Genomic DNA, 17,820 nt, shown 5'->3' with positions numbered 1-17,820 from the left:
TTTGTTTCTCTGTTTGCTTTTAAGACAAAGTCTCGCTCTGTCACCCAGGCTGGAGAGCAGTGGCACGATCTCAGCTCCCTGCAACCTCCGCCTTTTGGGTTCAAGCCATTCTCCTGCCTCCGCGTCCTGAGTAGCTGGGACTGCAGGCACATACCACCATGCCTGGCTATTTTTCTATTTTTTAGTAGAGATGAGGTTTCACCATGCTGGCCGAGCTGGTCTCGAACTCCTGGCCTCAAGTGATTGATTTGCCTCCCTCAGCCTCCCAAAGATTGAGATAACATGCATAAGCCACTGCACCCAGCCTTTCTTAGAGTTTTTTAACTTCCCTTCTTTCTCTTCCCTTGTCTTCCCTTCCATTCACTCCACTGTCTTTGCCCCACTCTCAAACAAGCACACACACTACAGCCCCCACTTTTCCGGCAATGATTTAATAGAAGAACAGTGCAGGTTCCCATCACCAAGGCTCTCGTTCTTTTACAAAACATTTTTACAGTACATTTCCTGGGATATAATGGAGAATCATTGTGAATAATTAAAATTAAGCAAAGTGTGTCTAAGCAGCTTGTATCAGGCTTCACTGCAGAGTCAGACTTCATTGTTAGGTTCATTTTCAGCCATTGGAGAGTGTGATGGGCTGTTCACACCACACTGGGTAAGGTCACCTGACCTTACCTGAGTTGTGTGGGGCATTTTGAATTCTGGATGCCCTGTCCAAAGGAAGAGTGCTGGTGTTAGCAACATAAATCCATACCCCAACTGCCCATCGCATACTCCCATTTTCTGGTAGAAACACAAACCATCTAGTGAAATTTTAATTAAGAGACCATTCAACATTGTAGCCAAAAGGCAGGGACATAAGAGACCATTCAGTACTGTAGCCAAAAGGTGGGGACACACACACACACACACACACACACACAAAAACACATACTCCTCCTTCTATTCAGAGGCCTTTAGTCATCCACACTGAATCAAATGCTGCCTTCGGTCAAGCAAAAGGAGAGAGGACAGTGTGCTGCAATGGGCAGGCTCCCTACAGGCAGTATCAAATAACCAGAAAAGGCAAGTGCTACTGCTAAGTGCTGTGTTTTAAATGGTTTCCTAGAGGTCCTTTCTGCACAGAAATCTGTCATCATGCCTTCCATTTCATCACGATTAAGTCTTTTGTGTGTTAAGTATTGCCTGCTTTGGGGGGTTCTTTTTGTCCCTGATTCAGTAATTTCCATATGTTTAACACATGTATTTTCCATATAATGTAGCAGGTACTTTGTACTGATAATAATTGTCACAATAACTTAACAAAGGTGAATACTTCTCCATCTTATTAAAAAAAGCAGGAAATTGAGGCTTGGAGAAATTAAGTGATTTGCTCAAAATTATACTAATAGTCAGGGGCAGAGCCCCTGCTCAGCCTCCACCAGCGGTTTCCCCATTGCATTCAGGGCAAGATTTCAGCCCTGGTCTGTCTGATTTCAGTCCTAGGCTCTTTCCATGTTGCCCTGACTGCCTCTCTATAAAATGAAACAGAGCCCAGCATTCATGCAGCTTGATCATGAGCTCTTGGAAAGAGCCAATGGTGTCTCTTTTGCTTCTCTCCCCAGTGACTGACTCAATCTTCAGGCTCAGTCGATGTCTATGAAACAAAGACATTAATGAAACTTAAGAGGAACTCACATACCCCAGATCCTCTGCACTGAAACACTTATTTCTATGAATGAGTGTACCTGAGCACATCCCTGCAAGACAAGACCAGAAAAGTAATGGCAGAAACCAGTACCATCTTCACATGTGGCAAGAGGCCATGCAAAAGGTAATGGTTCAAGTTTGGAGTTGGGAGGATGGGGGTGTACATCCCAAGGATAAAATATTTTGACTGCTTAATATGTTCTCAATAGGAAGGAAATTAAGCACCATTATGGTAGTGCGGCAACCTCCTCTCTGCCATTAAGTTACTGAATTACTAAATGAACCCTCCCAAAACCTCAAGCTAATCAGGTGTAGAAGGAAGCCTTGGGCCAGATAATCTGTAGGGCTCCTCCCACCCCTGGAGACTTTTGTTCTATGCCCCCACAGTACCCAGCCCTACTTGTCATCTCAGCGGAGTCTTTAAAGGCTTCTCAGGAGAAGGGGTAGAGAGGCAAGCGTCATTAATTAATATTTTTCTCCTCCACATTTAAGAGGGCATTTAGAATTGTGTAAGGACAGGGTTATCATCTAAGAATGAGTGCCTCCTTGAAGTTTTTGCCTGAGGCACCTCATTCAGTTCATTCTGCACCCAGCCCTGCCTCACAAAAGGATCAGCAAAGCTCTATTCACCCTCTCACTTGTATCACATGCCCACTTCAGTGTTTCTCTTCTCCTTTCATCCCAAGTTGGTGTTGTCACCTCCTCGGTCCTATCTTTAGAGATGGTGTAAAAACTGGGTCTTGAGCTCAAACACATGTGGGACACACAATGAGCAGATTCCTCAACTCTGATGTCAAAGCACGAAATCAGTTCACCAGAATCTCCCTGGGCCAGAGACAGCAGCTTCTTTGTCTAACTAACTCCGATACTGAGCACAATGCCTGGCACATAAGTGATGCACACTAAATTGCAAAGAATGAAATGCAATATCTGGATTCTGAATGCTTCTTTCTGCCTTGGCTTTTCCCATCCCGATCCAATCCACCACCACCTCTGGCCTAGATTATCACATCAGTCCTCCCGTTAGTCTCCCTTCCAACATGTTTACCTCTGTTCCTACAGATGTTTCCTAAATAGAGATGCCAGAGTGATACTCTTAAAATAGAAGTTAGATGATGTCACCCCTCTGCTAAGACTTCTCCAGTGATTCCCCATTGCATTCAGGGCAAATGAAAATGCTAACGTTTTTGCACCGTTCTGCAAGGCCCACCCAGGGATTCTGGTCCTCTGACGACTCTGTGATCCCATCTCCTAATACCCTTCTAGTACCCAGTTCAACCTAGCACATTAGCCTCTATGATCTTCCTCAAATATGCAAGGCACAATCACCCCTCTGAGCCTTTGCACAGGCTGCCCCTTTACCTACACCATGCTTTCCCCAGATATCCACAAGGCCTGCTTTGCTCCCACACCTTTTCAGTTGTGCTTGTCTTGAACAGTCTGCTCAAATTTGCAACCATTTCTGCAATATGTACAGCCCCCTCTTTCTGCAGGCTTCTCACACACACCCCTCAACTTCTAACATGTGATATACTTTATCACATGTTATTCACTATAGTTTTATTACTATATATAGTATATACAGCAATACAATTTCATTACTATAGATACTATCTATAGTAATAAAATATGTGCTACTATACATAGTATCTATATAAACTATATAGTAATAAAATATATAAATTACTGTATTTAGTATATATGGTAATAAAATATATTTAGTAAATAACATGATAAAGTGTATCACATATTATATATAGTACATTATATATTTCTACATATTCATATACTGTATAAATGTATATATGTATAAATTTATATACTGTGTAAATATATATAGTGTATATTATATATAGTATAATGTATAAATGTATATATAGTAAATATGTATATATAACACTTTATAGATGTACATATGTACTATATATAATGTACTATATATAGGGTACTATATATAGTATGTACATGAGATATATATATATATTTTTAACTATATTACTACATATATTTTAACTCTGTGCCTGTCCCCTGCCCCGCAAGAATGTAAGTTACATGATGGTAGAGATTTTTTTGTTTTGTTTTGTTTCTTCTGTCAGAGCCTCACATCCTGCTTAAATTAGGTGCTTGATAAATATATACTGAACGTTGAATGAACAAATACATGAATGAATGAATAAATACCAAAGCCATTTTTTCAACTTGGACATCAAAGCATTAAAGGAATTCAACAGACCAGGAATTGGCAAAATTTTTCTGTAAAGAGCCAACTGACAAATATTTTCAGGTTTACAAGCCATAGGGTTGTGACTACTCAATTCTGATGTTGTAGCACAAAAGCTGTCATGGACAATATGTAAGCTAATGAGCATGGCTGTGTTTAAATAAAAATTAATTTACAAAAAACCAGCAGCTGTCCTGCAGGCTATAGTTTGCTGACTTCTGCACTGGACTAAACACTCTTAGATAAGGCAGTGGGTCTGAATTTTCTTCCTGTTGAATATCAGTACATAAACACAGCAGTGTCTTACACAGCATTGCCACTCAATAACAATTTTGAATGAAATGAAACATATATGAAACGTAGTTCTGCCCTTCACTCTGTCACAGCACTGCCTAAGTGAGCTTGTTGCAACAATGGAAATGCTCTATATCTCTCCAATATGAAAGCCACCAGCCACATGTGACTGCTGAGCACTTCAAATATGGTGAATGTGATGGAGGAGCTAAATTTTACTTTTATTTCATTTTAATTAGTTTACATTTTAATTTAAATGGCCAAAAATGGCCAATAGCTACTGGACTGGACAGTGGAGTTCTATCACAATAATTATTTTGCTTCATGATTCAGTTCTATTATCTTCCACCCCCACCAGAGGAAGCTTTCCCTGATTGCTAAGGCTCACAATAACTGACCTTTTTTTAGGATATATTCATTTCACTCAATCCATGTTTTAGTCACAGCTATGGTAATACCGAATGTTTGTTGAGCTTTAACTACCAGGTATTGTGCTCAGTGCATAATACACTTTATCTAGCTCAGTCTTCATAATTACCCTCCAAGGTCTGCCATGTTGATAATCTTTCCCCTGTTTTACCTTTGGGAAAAACAGAAGTGTAGGAAGGGTCAGCAAAGTGTCCAAAGTCGTGCAGGACCCAAGTGGGCTGGGATTTGAATTTTCATCCATTTGAATCCAGAGTGCAAGTTCTTGACCACCACAAGATTCTTATTAAGTGTAAACACTTGTGTTAATCCACATTTCATGGGTGCACATGTTATCTGTCCTTCAAGAGATCAGGAATCAGTGGTTTTCTTCATTCTACATATTTCAAAGCCAGAATACTGGCTTTCAGTAAAGATTTTCAGTATACAGAATTTCAGAGCTGGAGAGTACGCAGGGAAAATCTAATGGAAATGCCCTTTGTATTATAAATACAGAATTTGAGGCTCATAGGGAAAAGGGGACTTGTCAAAGGTCATACCATGGGTAAACTACAAAGCTGGGATTAGAGGCCATGGAGTCTTTCTCTGAATTCAGTATTTCATCTTTCATGCGCTCATTCCACCACTCATTTTTAAACATCAACAGTGTGTTGCACGATGGGTTGGGAATGAGGAAAAAGCAGTGGATAATGCAGACACAATCTCTGCCTTTATAAGGCACACAGTTTTTTAGATAGCTAGTAATTGAACACAGAATGACACACATACATGTATCATTCAAGGTTGTAATTATGCGCTGATGGCATAGGGTTGTAGTTCAGAGGGTAAATTCTGAGGCCAGACTTGTAGGATTCAAATCTAGACACTATCACTTCCTAAATGACTTCGGGAAAAATCCATTAACTGTGATTAAGTTTCTCACCTGTAAAATGAGACGATAACACTATTTCATTACATTAATCCTAAGGCACGCAACTTCTCACATTTTATTTTTATTTTCATTTTTAATTTATTTTTATTTTTATTTTTTAGAGTCTCACTGTGTAACCCAGGTTGGATTGCAGTGGTGCGATCATAGCTTACTGACACTTTGAACTCCTAGGCCCAAGTGCTCTGCCCACCTCAGCCTCCAAGTGGCTAGGACTATAGTTGCATGCCACCATGCCTGGCTAATTTCCTTAAATTTTTTTAGAGACAGGGTCTCACTATGTTTCCCAGGCTGGTCTTGAACTCCTGGCCTCAAGTGATCCTCCCACCTTGACCTCCCAAAGTGCTGGATCACAGGTGTGAGCCACCACACCCAGCCCCCATATTTTAATATTCCTGAAATGAGGACTTAGCTGATAATTATTAGTATAGTATGGTATAGTATGGTTATTATTATTGGCAGCATTTTTTCTTAGTGGTACATAAACTGTATATATGTGTGTGTCTTAACTTATTTTAAATATAATCGCATCTACCTCACATGGTTATTGAGAGATTAAATGAGATAATATATGTAAAGGCTTTGAAGAGTGACTGACACAGTTGCCACTGTATAAATGTGCACCATTATTACTATTTACTATAAAGGAAAAGTAGAGAGCACTAATGGAGCATAACACATTGGGGAAATAAACTAATATAGAAAGTCACTTCCTTGAGGAAGTGACATTTTAAGTTCAAACAAGAAGGATAAGGAGGAGTGAACCAACTACAGAATACAGTTTATAAGAAGTGGGGCTGGATGAGGAACAGATTGTCCCATGAAGAAGAAACAGCACCATCACTAATGCAATTACATTGGCTAGAAGAAATGACTCACCATTAACAAATATGGAACTCTTTACAACATGGCTTTATATCCTACTAACACTCTCAATTCCAACCTAGGCTTCATTATCATCTTTTTTCCCATACATTTGTTTATTGATAATATATTTATTGTAAGGTTTTACATATATATTTAGAACTTTCCTGGAATTATTTTTTAAATAGTAGGACATATGCCATGTTTAGAAAACCAATACATTTTTTAACACAGTTTTGGATAAAATTAAATATATTCTCTAATTTAAATGTCAGCAGATTGTATTTATGATGTTAAAATCTGGTCTTAAAAGCTGAGCACTTCCCTTTTTTTGTATGTATAATCATCAGAAATACCTTAGGCTACTTCTTCTTATATGCAGCTTTGTGGTGTGAGATTTCAGATCTCTGACAACCTTTTTCTTTCAAGTTCAGAAGCAAAGGTTGCCTTGGACTTTCAATGGGACTGGCAAGTTCCCAATAAGAAAAAGTTTTCATAGTCTCTTTTGTAGTTTACCCTAACCTTCTTGACCTTCTAAATTTTTGAACAGTCAGGCCTGTTGCTTGCTTTGCAGGCTCCCTGAAATTTTATGACCTCATCCTAGACACAGATTGTCTTTTCTTAAAAGACCTTAAACATCTTCTACAACATAACATTTTACAACACATTTAAACCAAATATATCAAGACTACCAAACAGAGATAAAAAGTAGTTTCCCTACAACTCATACATGCTGTCACACAGTTTTTCTACCTCTCAGTTCTGTATTGTTTCCTTGCCCTCAATTCAATTCAGTATTTTTATTTTTTTCAAGTCAACTTATTCTGTAAATTATTTGTCCAAAGGATTCATGCCTGCCTCTGAGAATTCTATACAAATACCTATCAAAGGGGGAATCCCAGAATGCCTCTCTTTTCTCAATGCTAAGCAAATTTCCTCACATGCCAACTCCTTAAAACAGTAGCTTGGCCAAATCCCAGCAGTGATACTTAGTAAATATATGACCTTGAGAATGTCAATCAACTGCTTTAAGACACAGCTACTTGTATCGAAGCAACAATAACTACCTAGAATTGTTATTATAATAACTGAGAATAGCTATATAAAGTCTTTGCATGGTGTTTGGTACACAATAAGTGCCTAATAATTTTAGATGTTGTTATTGTCACTTCAGTGTTCATGTACTTCTTGATATCTCACCAAAATTCCATTATACCTCTTTTGACTATAAGCTGTATTTGGTTGTTGTCTTAACACTCCATCTGCTACATATAGATAATGAATCTGCATTAAATGGATTAATCTGATGAGAGAAATCGGATTTATGAGTTACTGACTTGTTTCATGGAATGTAAGCAGAAAACTTTGATTTCTTGTTGTTCTTTCAATTACTTTTGTTGGAAAAGATTTTTAAAAGCTTAATTCCATTATCTTTCATGCCAGAATAACAAGGTATCATGTTCATTAATCGATAATAAATTCAGATGAGTTCTGTTTAATTCACGTTCTAGTAAAGTTCATGACAAATGAGTGGTGAGTTGGAGAGCAATATGGGTTCTGAGGATCAAAGAGATTCATTTCATGGAGGATATGCCCAGCTGAGGCTCTCTGGAATAGCAGCATGGTTAAACAAGGACTAATTATAAACGTATAAAGGGAAGAGTTTACCTTATTTGAGTTCAGAAAAGACCAGTGCTGCCCAAGCAGGGGAGAAGGTGAGTTTCAGAAAAGGATTAGGTATCGCTGAGAAAGTGTTAATTTAGCAAACACACACTTTAGCCAGAGTGTTGTCAGCACCCTGAGAACTCTCCATGGTGCTGACACAAGAAGCCTACATCTTACTCATTGAACAAGCCTTGACACTTTAGCAGCTGAAACTTGATTTCCATCCATCCATCCATCCATTCATCCATCCAAGAAAAGATGTATTGATACAGGAACTGTTTCATTTCCAGATGCAGCAATAAACAAGGTGAGCAAAGACCAAGTCTTTCTATAATGTATATACTCATATACAAATGTCCCCTCTTCAGTCTGCCAGAAAGTTGGTTCTCTATAGACAAATATCAGCATATTTTACTGTGGCTTTTACCTACTTATTACCATACTTCACTATATATGCTCTACCACCTAGAAAGTCCTAAAGATACCATTTCCTTCAAAACAGGGAATTTCTCCATCACTGTAGATTCTTGGAATTTATAGCTTCATAAAAATCCTGTATCCCTTTAAACTTTAGTAACATAGAGCTCAGCAAATACCAGAAACAATCTGTAAGCATTAGAAATATTTAGTACAATATAAGATTGCTATATGACATAACCACATACAGTATATTCTCATTTCATATCCTACTACAAATGAAAAGTGACTGCTGAAGACATGGAAATAAACTGAATGTAATGGTGAACATGACTGAAGTTCATATCAACCATGGAAAGAAAATTCAATTTGTATAAATGCCATTTACAAATTGTTTCAATCATATGTACATGCTAAGTTATTAGTGCTTAAAAGGTCATAGAAACATAGATTTTGAGCTGGAAAATATCCTAGAAATTATTTAGACTTTTAATTTGTATCATGCCACTAATTTATGGTGTGACACAGGGAAATGTGCTTAGCCTTGGTGGCTCTTGATCTCCTCATTTAATTACACTAGATGGCTAGGAACTCTTCTTGCACTAAAAGTATGTTCCCACTCATTGCTTTGTTGAAGAAAAGGAATCTGAAGTTCATAGTGTGGCATACTCAAGGTCAAATGGCAAATTTGTGGCAAAGTTGACATTAGGATTGAAGGTTGAAGGTTAATAATTATTTTCTTTTTTCTTTCTTTCCTCTTTCGTTTCTTTCTTTCTCTCTCTTTTCTCTCTCTCCTTCTTTCCTTCCTTCCTTCTTTCCTTCCTTCCTTCCTTCTTTCCTTCCTTCCTTCCTTCCTTCCTTCCTTCCTTCCTTCCTTCCTCCCTCCCTCCCTCCCTCCCCCCCCCCCTCTCTCTCTCTCTCTCTCTCTCTCTCTCTCTCTCTCTCCCCCCTCCCCTCTCTCTCTCTTCCTTTCTTTCTCACAGAGTCTCATTCTGTCACCCAGGCTGGAGTGCCCTGGTGCAATCTCAGCTCACTGCAACCTTCACCTCTCAGGCTCAATCAATTCTTGTGCCTCAACCTCCCAAAGAGCTGGGATTACGGGCATGTATCACCATGCTCAGCTAATTTTTGTATTTTTAGTAGAGACAGAGTTTCACAGTGTTGGCCAGGCTGGTCTTGAACTCCTGGCCTTAAGTGATCCACCTGCCTTGGCATCCCAAAGTGCTGGGATTACAGGCATGAGCCACTATGCCTGGCCAGTAATTTTTTTCACTGCCAATGTTCAGAAGTCACACAAGGACTAAATAAAAGTTCAGCAGATAGGAATGTCTAGCTTACTCTAAATTCCTCCTTCAGCTGGTTAGCTACTGCAGGGCAGAGATGATATCATATTTTCTTCTCACATAATCTAATGCTATGCACATTGTTGGATTAAACAGCTCATGAAATATTTATTGAACTAGTAAGTGAAGATACACATGACTGAATAACTGATTATAAAAATAAGAGAAAACCTTGTATTGGGTTTCCACCATATATTATCCACTGCACTAGTGAATTTTAAATTTTATTTTTCATCTCATCCTTACAATAACTCTAAAAAGTTGAAATTATTCTTCTCATTTTTAGTTATAAACAATGAGGCTTGAATATGTTAAATGACTTACGCAGCTCCCTACAACCAGGAAACAGAGAAGAGAGAATTTAAACCTGGCTGTGTCTGACTCAGGAAGATATTCCAATTCTCCTCTGGTTCACTAAGTGCTTGAACGAATGAATTAACATATGAAAGAATGAGTTAGTGTTCTGCTGTCATTTGCTTCATGTGTTGTAGACCATATTGTCAAAGGTTTTATTTACAGAACTTGGTGTGATGCCACAGACGTGCAGAACTTTAATAAAGCTGTTTCACAATAAGACATTACCACACTGATATTCTTGAGAGTCAAAGCCTAATGATTTCAACTGTTTGGTGTTGCATTTTATTGGACCAGAGCATGTAGTCCTTGGATGTTCACTTTCTGTCCTCAGAGAGATGAAGATAATGGTAGTCTATCCTGGGAAGGAGCACAATGTCACTCTGGTGACATTTTCAGGTCTCCACTAGCCACTTTTTTGCCTTGGTCTTTCATTGGTTTGTTCTCATCTCATCCAGTGTTGTGCTGGTAAATGTTTAATGACTGTCTTTCTGAAAAAAAAAATAAACTCGATTTTGTTGCATTTACCAATTGTGTTGGTGTAAACATCCTCACCACAGCATATTTTCAGGCTATCAACATGCCATCACTGAACAAAGAGTTGGGAAAAGATGTTAACAGTCAACTCTTATGGTGCCACGTGAGCTGGCTCCAGCACATCACGGATCTAATTCCATAGCCATCCCTGTGGGTGGTACTAATTGTTGAAATCCCTGGAAAAACACACCGGAGATGGGCTGTGGCATGCAGCCAGGAAAACTTGGCCAGGTTCATGTGTGCACCAAGACAATTATATAAATGTTTCAGCTGTAGCATCTTCTCCACTTTCCTCCTCCTTCCCTGTCACTTGGGAGAAACAAATCTTCCTATCAACACATCCAGAAAAGCTTTAGGGAATGATAACCAACGCTTCGACTCCATAACTCTGTCCAGCTCTACAGATTTGACTCACAAAGGAGAGACTTCTTTAAAAGAAGCTAAGCTACTTTTGACATATCCAGATCTAAATGTATATAGGGCTTCAGGGTTTAGTTTTTCCATGACTTTCCCCAAATTCTAATTCCTGATGGGAAGCAAAGAGTGGAGAAAGTTCTAATTGTTCTTTGAGGGAGTTAGATGCTCTCCAAAACAGGTGGACCCATCTACTTGTGAGAACAGATGTTCTCAAAGTCTTTGGATCCTTACCTTTTAAAGACCTCTCTTCATATTACCTTCCCAACCTCATCCCCTGCCACTCTCCCAGTGCTCTGCCTGCACCTTTCTCCAGATGGCAGCACAACTAAATTGCTCTCTGGGTCCTAGAATCATTCTAAACTTTTCTCTTTTTCAAAAAATCAAGTTCCCTCTGCTAAAGCACCCTCCATACTCATAGTCCCTACTGATTTTACAAAGCTGAGCTAAAAGGTCATCTTCTCCATGACGTATCTCCTGAAATCCCCATCTAGAATACATTTCTCCCTGTTCTTCAGGCTTGAGGCACTTTGTTAATGCATTGTTCTTGATTTATACTACACTGCGTTTTTGATAATAGCTATATATGAGCAGATTCTTTTTATGCCTGTAAAATGTAAAATCCATGAAGGCAAGAACATTGTGCAATTTGTCTGTGATTTCCCATAATACTTAACACACCAACTTATGAGTTGCAGAATTAAGAAAATCTTGCTTGAATTGAATCTAATGAATTGAACTAAATTTTACAAAGTAGATCTGAGTTAAGCCCCATGAAAATATATTTAGGGATCTTATGTTCCTATTTCAATTTTCCACCTGTAGACAGTCCTATCCATTTATGCCTTGAGTGACTTATAAGAGAAAGGTGCTTTGCTGGGCATTGCAGTGGAAAGAATATAGGAATAGATATGATCTCTGGCCCTAAGGAATTTACTTTCTAGCAGGGGAGATAAACTTTCAATCATTAACTCAAGTTTTAATCTGGTTTTTAGTCAACAAAAAACTCTGATGATTCTGTAGAAGAAGTCATCCATTCTACTGAGAAGAAGTAAGAAGAAATTAAATGAGTAGGATTGTGGAAGGTAGATGATTAAAGGGTGGGAGGCATTTCAGGTGGAGAGAAGAGCTGAACTCTAGTCAAAAGGTAAAACTTTACATGGGGATGTTTGGGGAATAATTGTGAGTATAAGCAGAGTAAGCAATGGAAAGAGGCATGCTGCTGGAGATGTGTTGGAATAAGAGAGTAAGACCAGGGTATCCTAGAATTCAGATACCTGGATGCTGCACAGTTGTTGGTGATCCAGTTTTTCTAGATCTGCCAAATATTTAACTTGAGTTCTTATGTAAGTGAATAAAAGGGGAACAACTAGAATTGGTATATACAATTGTTTCAAGAAGCATCGGGAGGAAAATTCCCTTCTTCCTTCCTTCTTGTATTATTCTTTGTCTCTTAATTACATGTCAGGCATTATGCTGAATTTTAAAGATAGCAAGAAAAGTGAAACAGACATCTTGAACCTCCCTCCTTGCTCCAACAAAGTTTACAGTCTGGTGATAGTTCCAGACAAGGAAAGAACAATGACTTTGTAGAGGAACAAGGCCATGACATATGGAAGCACAGAAGGCTATGACAGTAGGTGGGAGGGCCCATTCGTCTGTTCAGGGCTAGGGGGAGGGGGTCAGGAATGCCACCTGTGGGAGGAAAGGTGTTTGGGCTGAAAGTGTAGGAAATAAAAAGAAGCCCCTGATCTCCCATTAAAAGGAAAAAGACATTTTCAAGGGGAAGAAACAGCCTGTGAAAGGGACAGAGGCATGCAAGGGCATGGTGCCTTCAGCGAACCTGCACGTGGGTGGTATGCCTAGAACCCAGGACACAAGGCGAATAGAGGCAGAAGATGAGGTGATAGAAATAAACACAGTTTTGTCAAGACAATTAAACTAACAAAATTGGCAACTGAGTCATCCCCCATCTCTTGCCTCCTGTGACCCAGGGACAGAAGATTGCCTTCCTGACTCAGGATCTGTAAGTATTTAATCTTTGAACTTGTTTCCTACGGTGGTGTTTAATTGAATCTGTGCCTTCTGTTTGAAGGAGCAGGGGCTATCCTAGGCCCTGGATGCTGGGGAGAACACACGGGCAGGCTCCCAGCACATGACTGATGGTCAGGCAGGCATTCACTGTGCACAGGTTAGATAAACCACCAAGGGTGGCAGCCAGTGTAATCAAGCTTCCTGTGTGAGAAGTTCACAGGATCACAGGTGATCTCCTGGGTCACCATCAGACAACCAGATCTTAGACTGCCCACCAGTTAAAAGAAGCATCCCGTGAAGGGCACACTGTAAACACCCACACCCAGCTCCACTTTATTTCCCATTTGGGAAGGGTTGCTAAACGTTCTACTACTGGAATCCCAATTTAGCTGGGGGCTCTTAGATCAGGACCCAAATGCCCATTCTCTGTTGATGTTTAGTAGTCGTCTTGAACTTACACCCAAAACAGCACTCTTTGTCTTCCTCACCCAACCCTGACCTTCCCGCGGCATCCCCTGACTCAGTTAATAATAACTCAATGTGTTCCATTGTTCAGACTGAAAAATTTGGAATAATCTTTGACTCCACTCTATTTTTTGCATTCTATTCTCAGCAATAAATTCTGTTGAGCGTATACTCTTAAATATATCCAGAATCTGATCACTGTTCATCATCTTTGTCTCTTACCTCCATGGTCCAAGCCACTACCAACCTTTGCCTAGATTAGAGTAACAGGACCTTTGAACACTCCTGAATCAATTCACCACACAGCAGCCAGAGTGGTCCTATTCAAATGCAGGTTACAGCATGTTACTTCTGTACTCAGAATCTCCCAAAGACTGTCCGTCTTCCTCAGAGTAGAATCTGAAGTCCATATTATCCTATACAAGGCCCTGAGGACCACCATGCCCCAAAACTTCTTCTTCTCAGCTTTATTCTCCTTCTCCCCTTCTTTCTTACTCTCCATCTTGGCCCCACTGCCAGTGCTAAATAAGCAGCATATTAGGCCAGGCGCAATGGCTCACACCTGTAATCCCAGTACTTTGGGAGGCTGAGATGGGTGGATCATGAAGTCAGGAGTTCAAGACCAGCCTGACCAACAAGGTGAAACCACCCATCTCTACTAAAAATACAAAAATTAGCCAGGTATGGTGACATGTGCCTGTAATCCCCGCTACTCAGGAGGCTGAGGCAGGAGAATCACTTGAACCTGGGAGGTGGAGGTTGTAGTAAGTAGAGACTGCGCCACTGACTCTTTTATCTCCGTCTGCCTGGAACACGTCCCTCAGATACTGACATGGTTTATTCTCCCATCTCAAGGTGGATGCTCAAATGTCACCTTCTCAGAGAGGCCTCCCCGACCACACTGTGTATAATGAAACTCCACCCATACTCCCAGCTTAGCACTCTACATGCTTTGTACATCATTCTTTTCCCCTACACCAGCATCTATCATCACCTCATAGAGTCATATAATTTACCTGCTTATTTGACTACTGCAGCACTGTCTCATAGAAATTTTCAGAATGATGAAGATACTGTATATCTATATTGTGCAAAAATGTAGCTGCTAGTGTATGGCTATGGAACACTTGAAATCTGGGTTGTATGACTGGGGAAATGAATGTTTAATTTTATTTAATTTCAATTAATTTAAATAAAATGCCACATGTAGCTAGTGGCTACTATATTCCACAGTGCATGTTTAGTGTCTACCCCAGTAGCATGTAAGCTTCATGAGGGTGGAGATTTTGAATATTTTGTTCACTGCTATCTTCCCAATACCTAAAAATATGCCTGGCTACTAAAGAAATACCTGTTGAGTGAATGAATGAATATGCATGAGATTTCTATACAGCATCTCATTCAATCCTAATGACAGTTTTGTGGGTTGGGTGCTATTTTCATTCTCTTGTACTGAAAGGTAGGCAGTGTCTTGCTCAAGATCACCCAGCTAGTCACAAGAAGATAAGCTCTGAACGCAGGGATATCTGAAGTGCAGACATTTTGCTTGTCTGGAGTTGGGCCAGATGTTCTGTGGTCCTTTCTTACTCTGAGAGTCTGTGTTTCTCTAAGAATTTCCTCCCTTGAAAGGCAAAGGCAGCACATAGATTAGTGTTAATTAGATTGATGGGCCTTCTTATCCAGTCACTTATCAATGGCTCAGAATCCATAGTTCTTTAGGTAGAGGGAGCACAGAGCCTCTTTCCACCCAGACTCTCCCACCCTCTATCCCCATCCCGGCTCCCATGGCTCACCGGTCTCTGGGTCGCAGAGCTGCTCACAGGCATCTGTCGTCCTTTGTCCACAGAGGTCCCTCACCCATGGGGAGGTGGCATTGATCTGGTAATACAGGGAAAGCTTGGCCGGGTTTAACCAGTCGGAGATGTCCAGGTAGCTCCCTTCACTCACCACGAAGCTGCTTCCTATGGGTGAACAGAGAGATGACTACTTTCTCACTGATTTTAAGGTCTTAGCTGATGCTACAGGAACACAGAGAGGTGCGTACGAGCCACACCCCCCGGGTCATCTGATCTCATTTGTCTAAGCGCACTTGCAATGTGGCCGTCATGGTGTTGCAAGCCCATAGGGAGATAGAGGCAGATCAAACATGGGAGAGAATTCAGCCTAGTGATGAAAGATAGGCCCTTAGGACTGAGAGGGAAGTAGGGTCAAATTCAGGATCTGCCTTTAATAGGCATTGACTTCGGGCAAGTCACACAATGCCCCGGGTCTTGGTTACTTCCTCTGTAAAGGAGAATATTAATGGAACTTACCTCATGGAGTTGATAAGGGAATGAAATAAATTCATGTAGATAAAATGCTTAGCTGGCACCTGACTTATCCTAGGAAATAATGATTAAATACTAAATTTCAAAGGAAATGAAAAAAGCTAATGTCCCTGTCACTCAGGTGTCTCCTCTGGAACAGGGGTCATTGATACCCACAGGGGCCAGGAGGCTAACATCAACAGGAGAGACTGGCTGAGTGTGAAGGCAATAGCATCCAGGTCTCCTCACAAAGCTTGTGTTGTTTTTGTGTTATTATGAGAAAGACAGAAAGATAGAGAGAGACAGACCAAGATAGAGAAAACAGAGACAAAGTGAGATTTCCAAAGAAATCCCCAGCACCTCTAAGGAAAAGAGCAGCGCCCACCCAAGAAAAAAAATGCCCTGATGTTGCAGAACAATAGGGAGAAGGTGGGGTTTGACACACAAGGAACACTGTAGGCCCCATTAAAATGGAGCAGCTATGATACAGCTCCAGCAGGTCTTGCCACATGGAACTAAAGGCTATTGGCACCAGATCTTCAGATTTTCTTCAGGAGAAGCTAAATATTAACATTTTTATTCTAATCAACCAATTTTTCAACATTTATGATGGCTAACATTTCTTCTTGAGTGCTTGCGTAGGCCAATATTTGCTCTAAAATGTTCCTTATTATCCCACATATATGTGGAAACATACATATATGTATATATTACTATATTACCTGTAAATGTATAATACTCTATAGATATTCCACACACATGCACATGTACACACACATATATATACACACATACTTTTTTTGGGAGGCGAGAAACAGAAGCCCATTCAGGATGGCTGCATACAAGTTGCAAATGGTGAGTGTATGTATGTATAGCAATAAAACAAAACAAAGATAGAATTTCACAGTGGGAAAAATATGTACCCACACAGGACCAGGCTTCACAAAGCTAGACAGGGAGCGTGAGTCTAGATTGATGGCAGATCTAGAGACGGCAGCAGCAGGAGACTTTAAATTGTGTTTTATAATTAACATGACTCAGCTTCTCACCTTGTGTCTACCTCACTGTCAAGTAAAAACAAAGAAACAAATCTTTCTGTGAGTGCAATTCAAGTTCTCCAAAGACAGACTCAGTTAATAAGAATCAAATGGGTTCTATGGAGGCCTCTCTGTCAGGTCACATCTGACTCTGCTGGCTGACCTATGGTTGGACTCCTCTTGACTCTGGTGAAAAGCTGTGGTCCAATGAGCAATGGCCAGAGAGGTGGGATCACATCAGACCACACCTGGCTGACTGAGCATCTAAGACTATGGGAGGAGAAGTTTCCCTGGAAATAGTAAGGGTATGATCGGCAATGATTAGCTTCTCTAATTCACACAAATCATATGATTTCTGTCATCCTATGCAGTAAATCCCTAAGTAAAGGCACAGTGGACAACATAATTCTGGTGCAAAAGAAAGAGGCATCTTTGTGAAGTAGGGGGAATCGATAGTATCAGGACTGAGATAACGAAATGACCACATTTCAAGTTGGCCCTAAAGTCCTTGGCAGCTAAGGCAAAAAAGGAAGGAGTCTGTTGGATTCCATATTTCAAATTTCTGGCAGAAGAAGATATGCAAATCTATCTGCAAAGCCATATTTCCCCCCCTGGAAATAAGCCCAAGCAGAAACATGTCACATGGGTCCTTGAGGAAGGCACAGAACATCAGTATCAACTACAGATTTTTCTTTAAAAAAGCACAGTCATGCTGTTTAAATGGATAATTCTTGTATTTATTCTCACTAAAGACTGAAAGATGGATATTGAATTGTGTCCCAGGACTGAGTTTGGTTAATCCCTCTACTTCAGGAAAGTTACACAG

At 40.1% G+C, this 17,820-nt stretch overlaps 1 protein-coding gene across 1 annotated transcript in view; it reads right to left on the bottom strand.

Annotated features, from left to right (window-relative positions):
* Nucleotides 1-17,820, bottom strand: part of LOC105538642 (astrotactin-2) — an 844,928-nt gene that overhangs the window by 413,314 nt on the left and 413,794 nt on the right. Inside the window, exon 7 of the mRNA XM_011978544.1 lies at nt 15,445-15,612. Coding sequence (XP_011833934.1) covers nt 15,445-15,612 — 168 coding nt within the window. The remainder of the gene's footprint in view (nt 1-15,444; nt 15,613-17,820) is intronic.

This window comes from Mandrillus leucophaeus, unplaced genomic scaffold, assembly GCF_000951045.1.
Source record: "Mandrillus leucophaeus isolate KB7577 unplaced genomic scaffold, Mleu.le_1.0 Scaffold196, whole genome shotgun sequence".
Lineage (NCBI taxonomy): Eukaryota > Metazoa > Chordata > Mammalia > Primates > Cercopithecidae > Mandrillus > Mandrillus leucophaeus.
The sequence above is the reverse complement of the archived record's forward strand: the minus strand, read 5'-3'. Positions and strand labels throughout refer to the sequence as shown.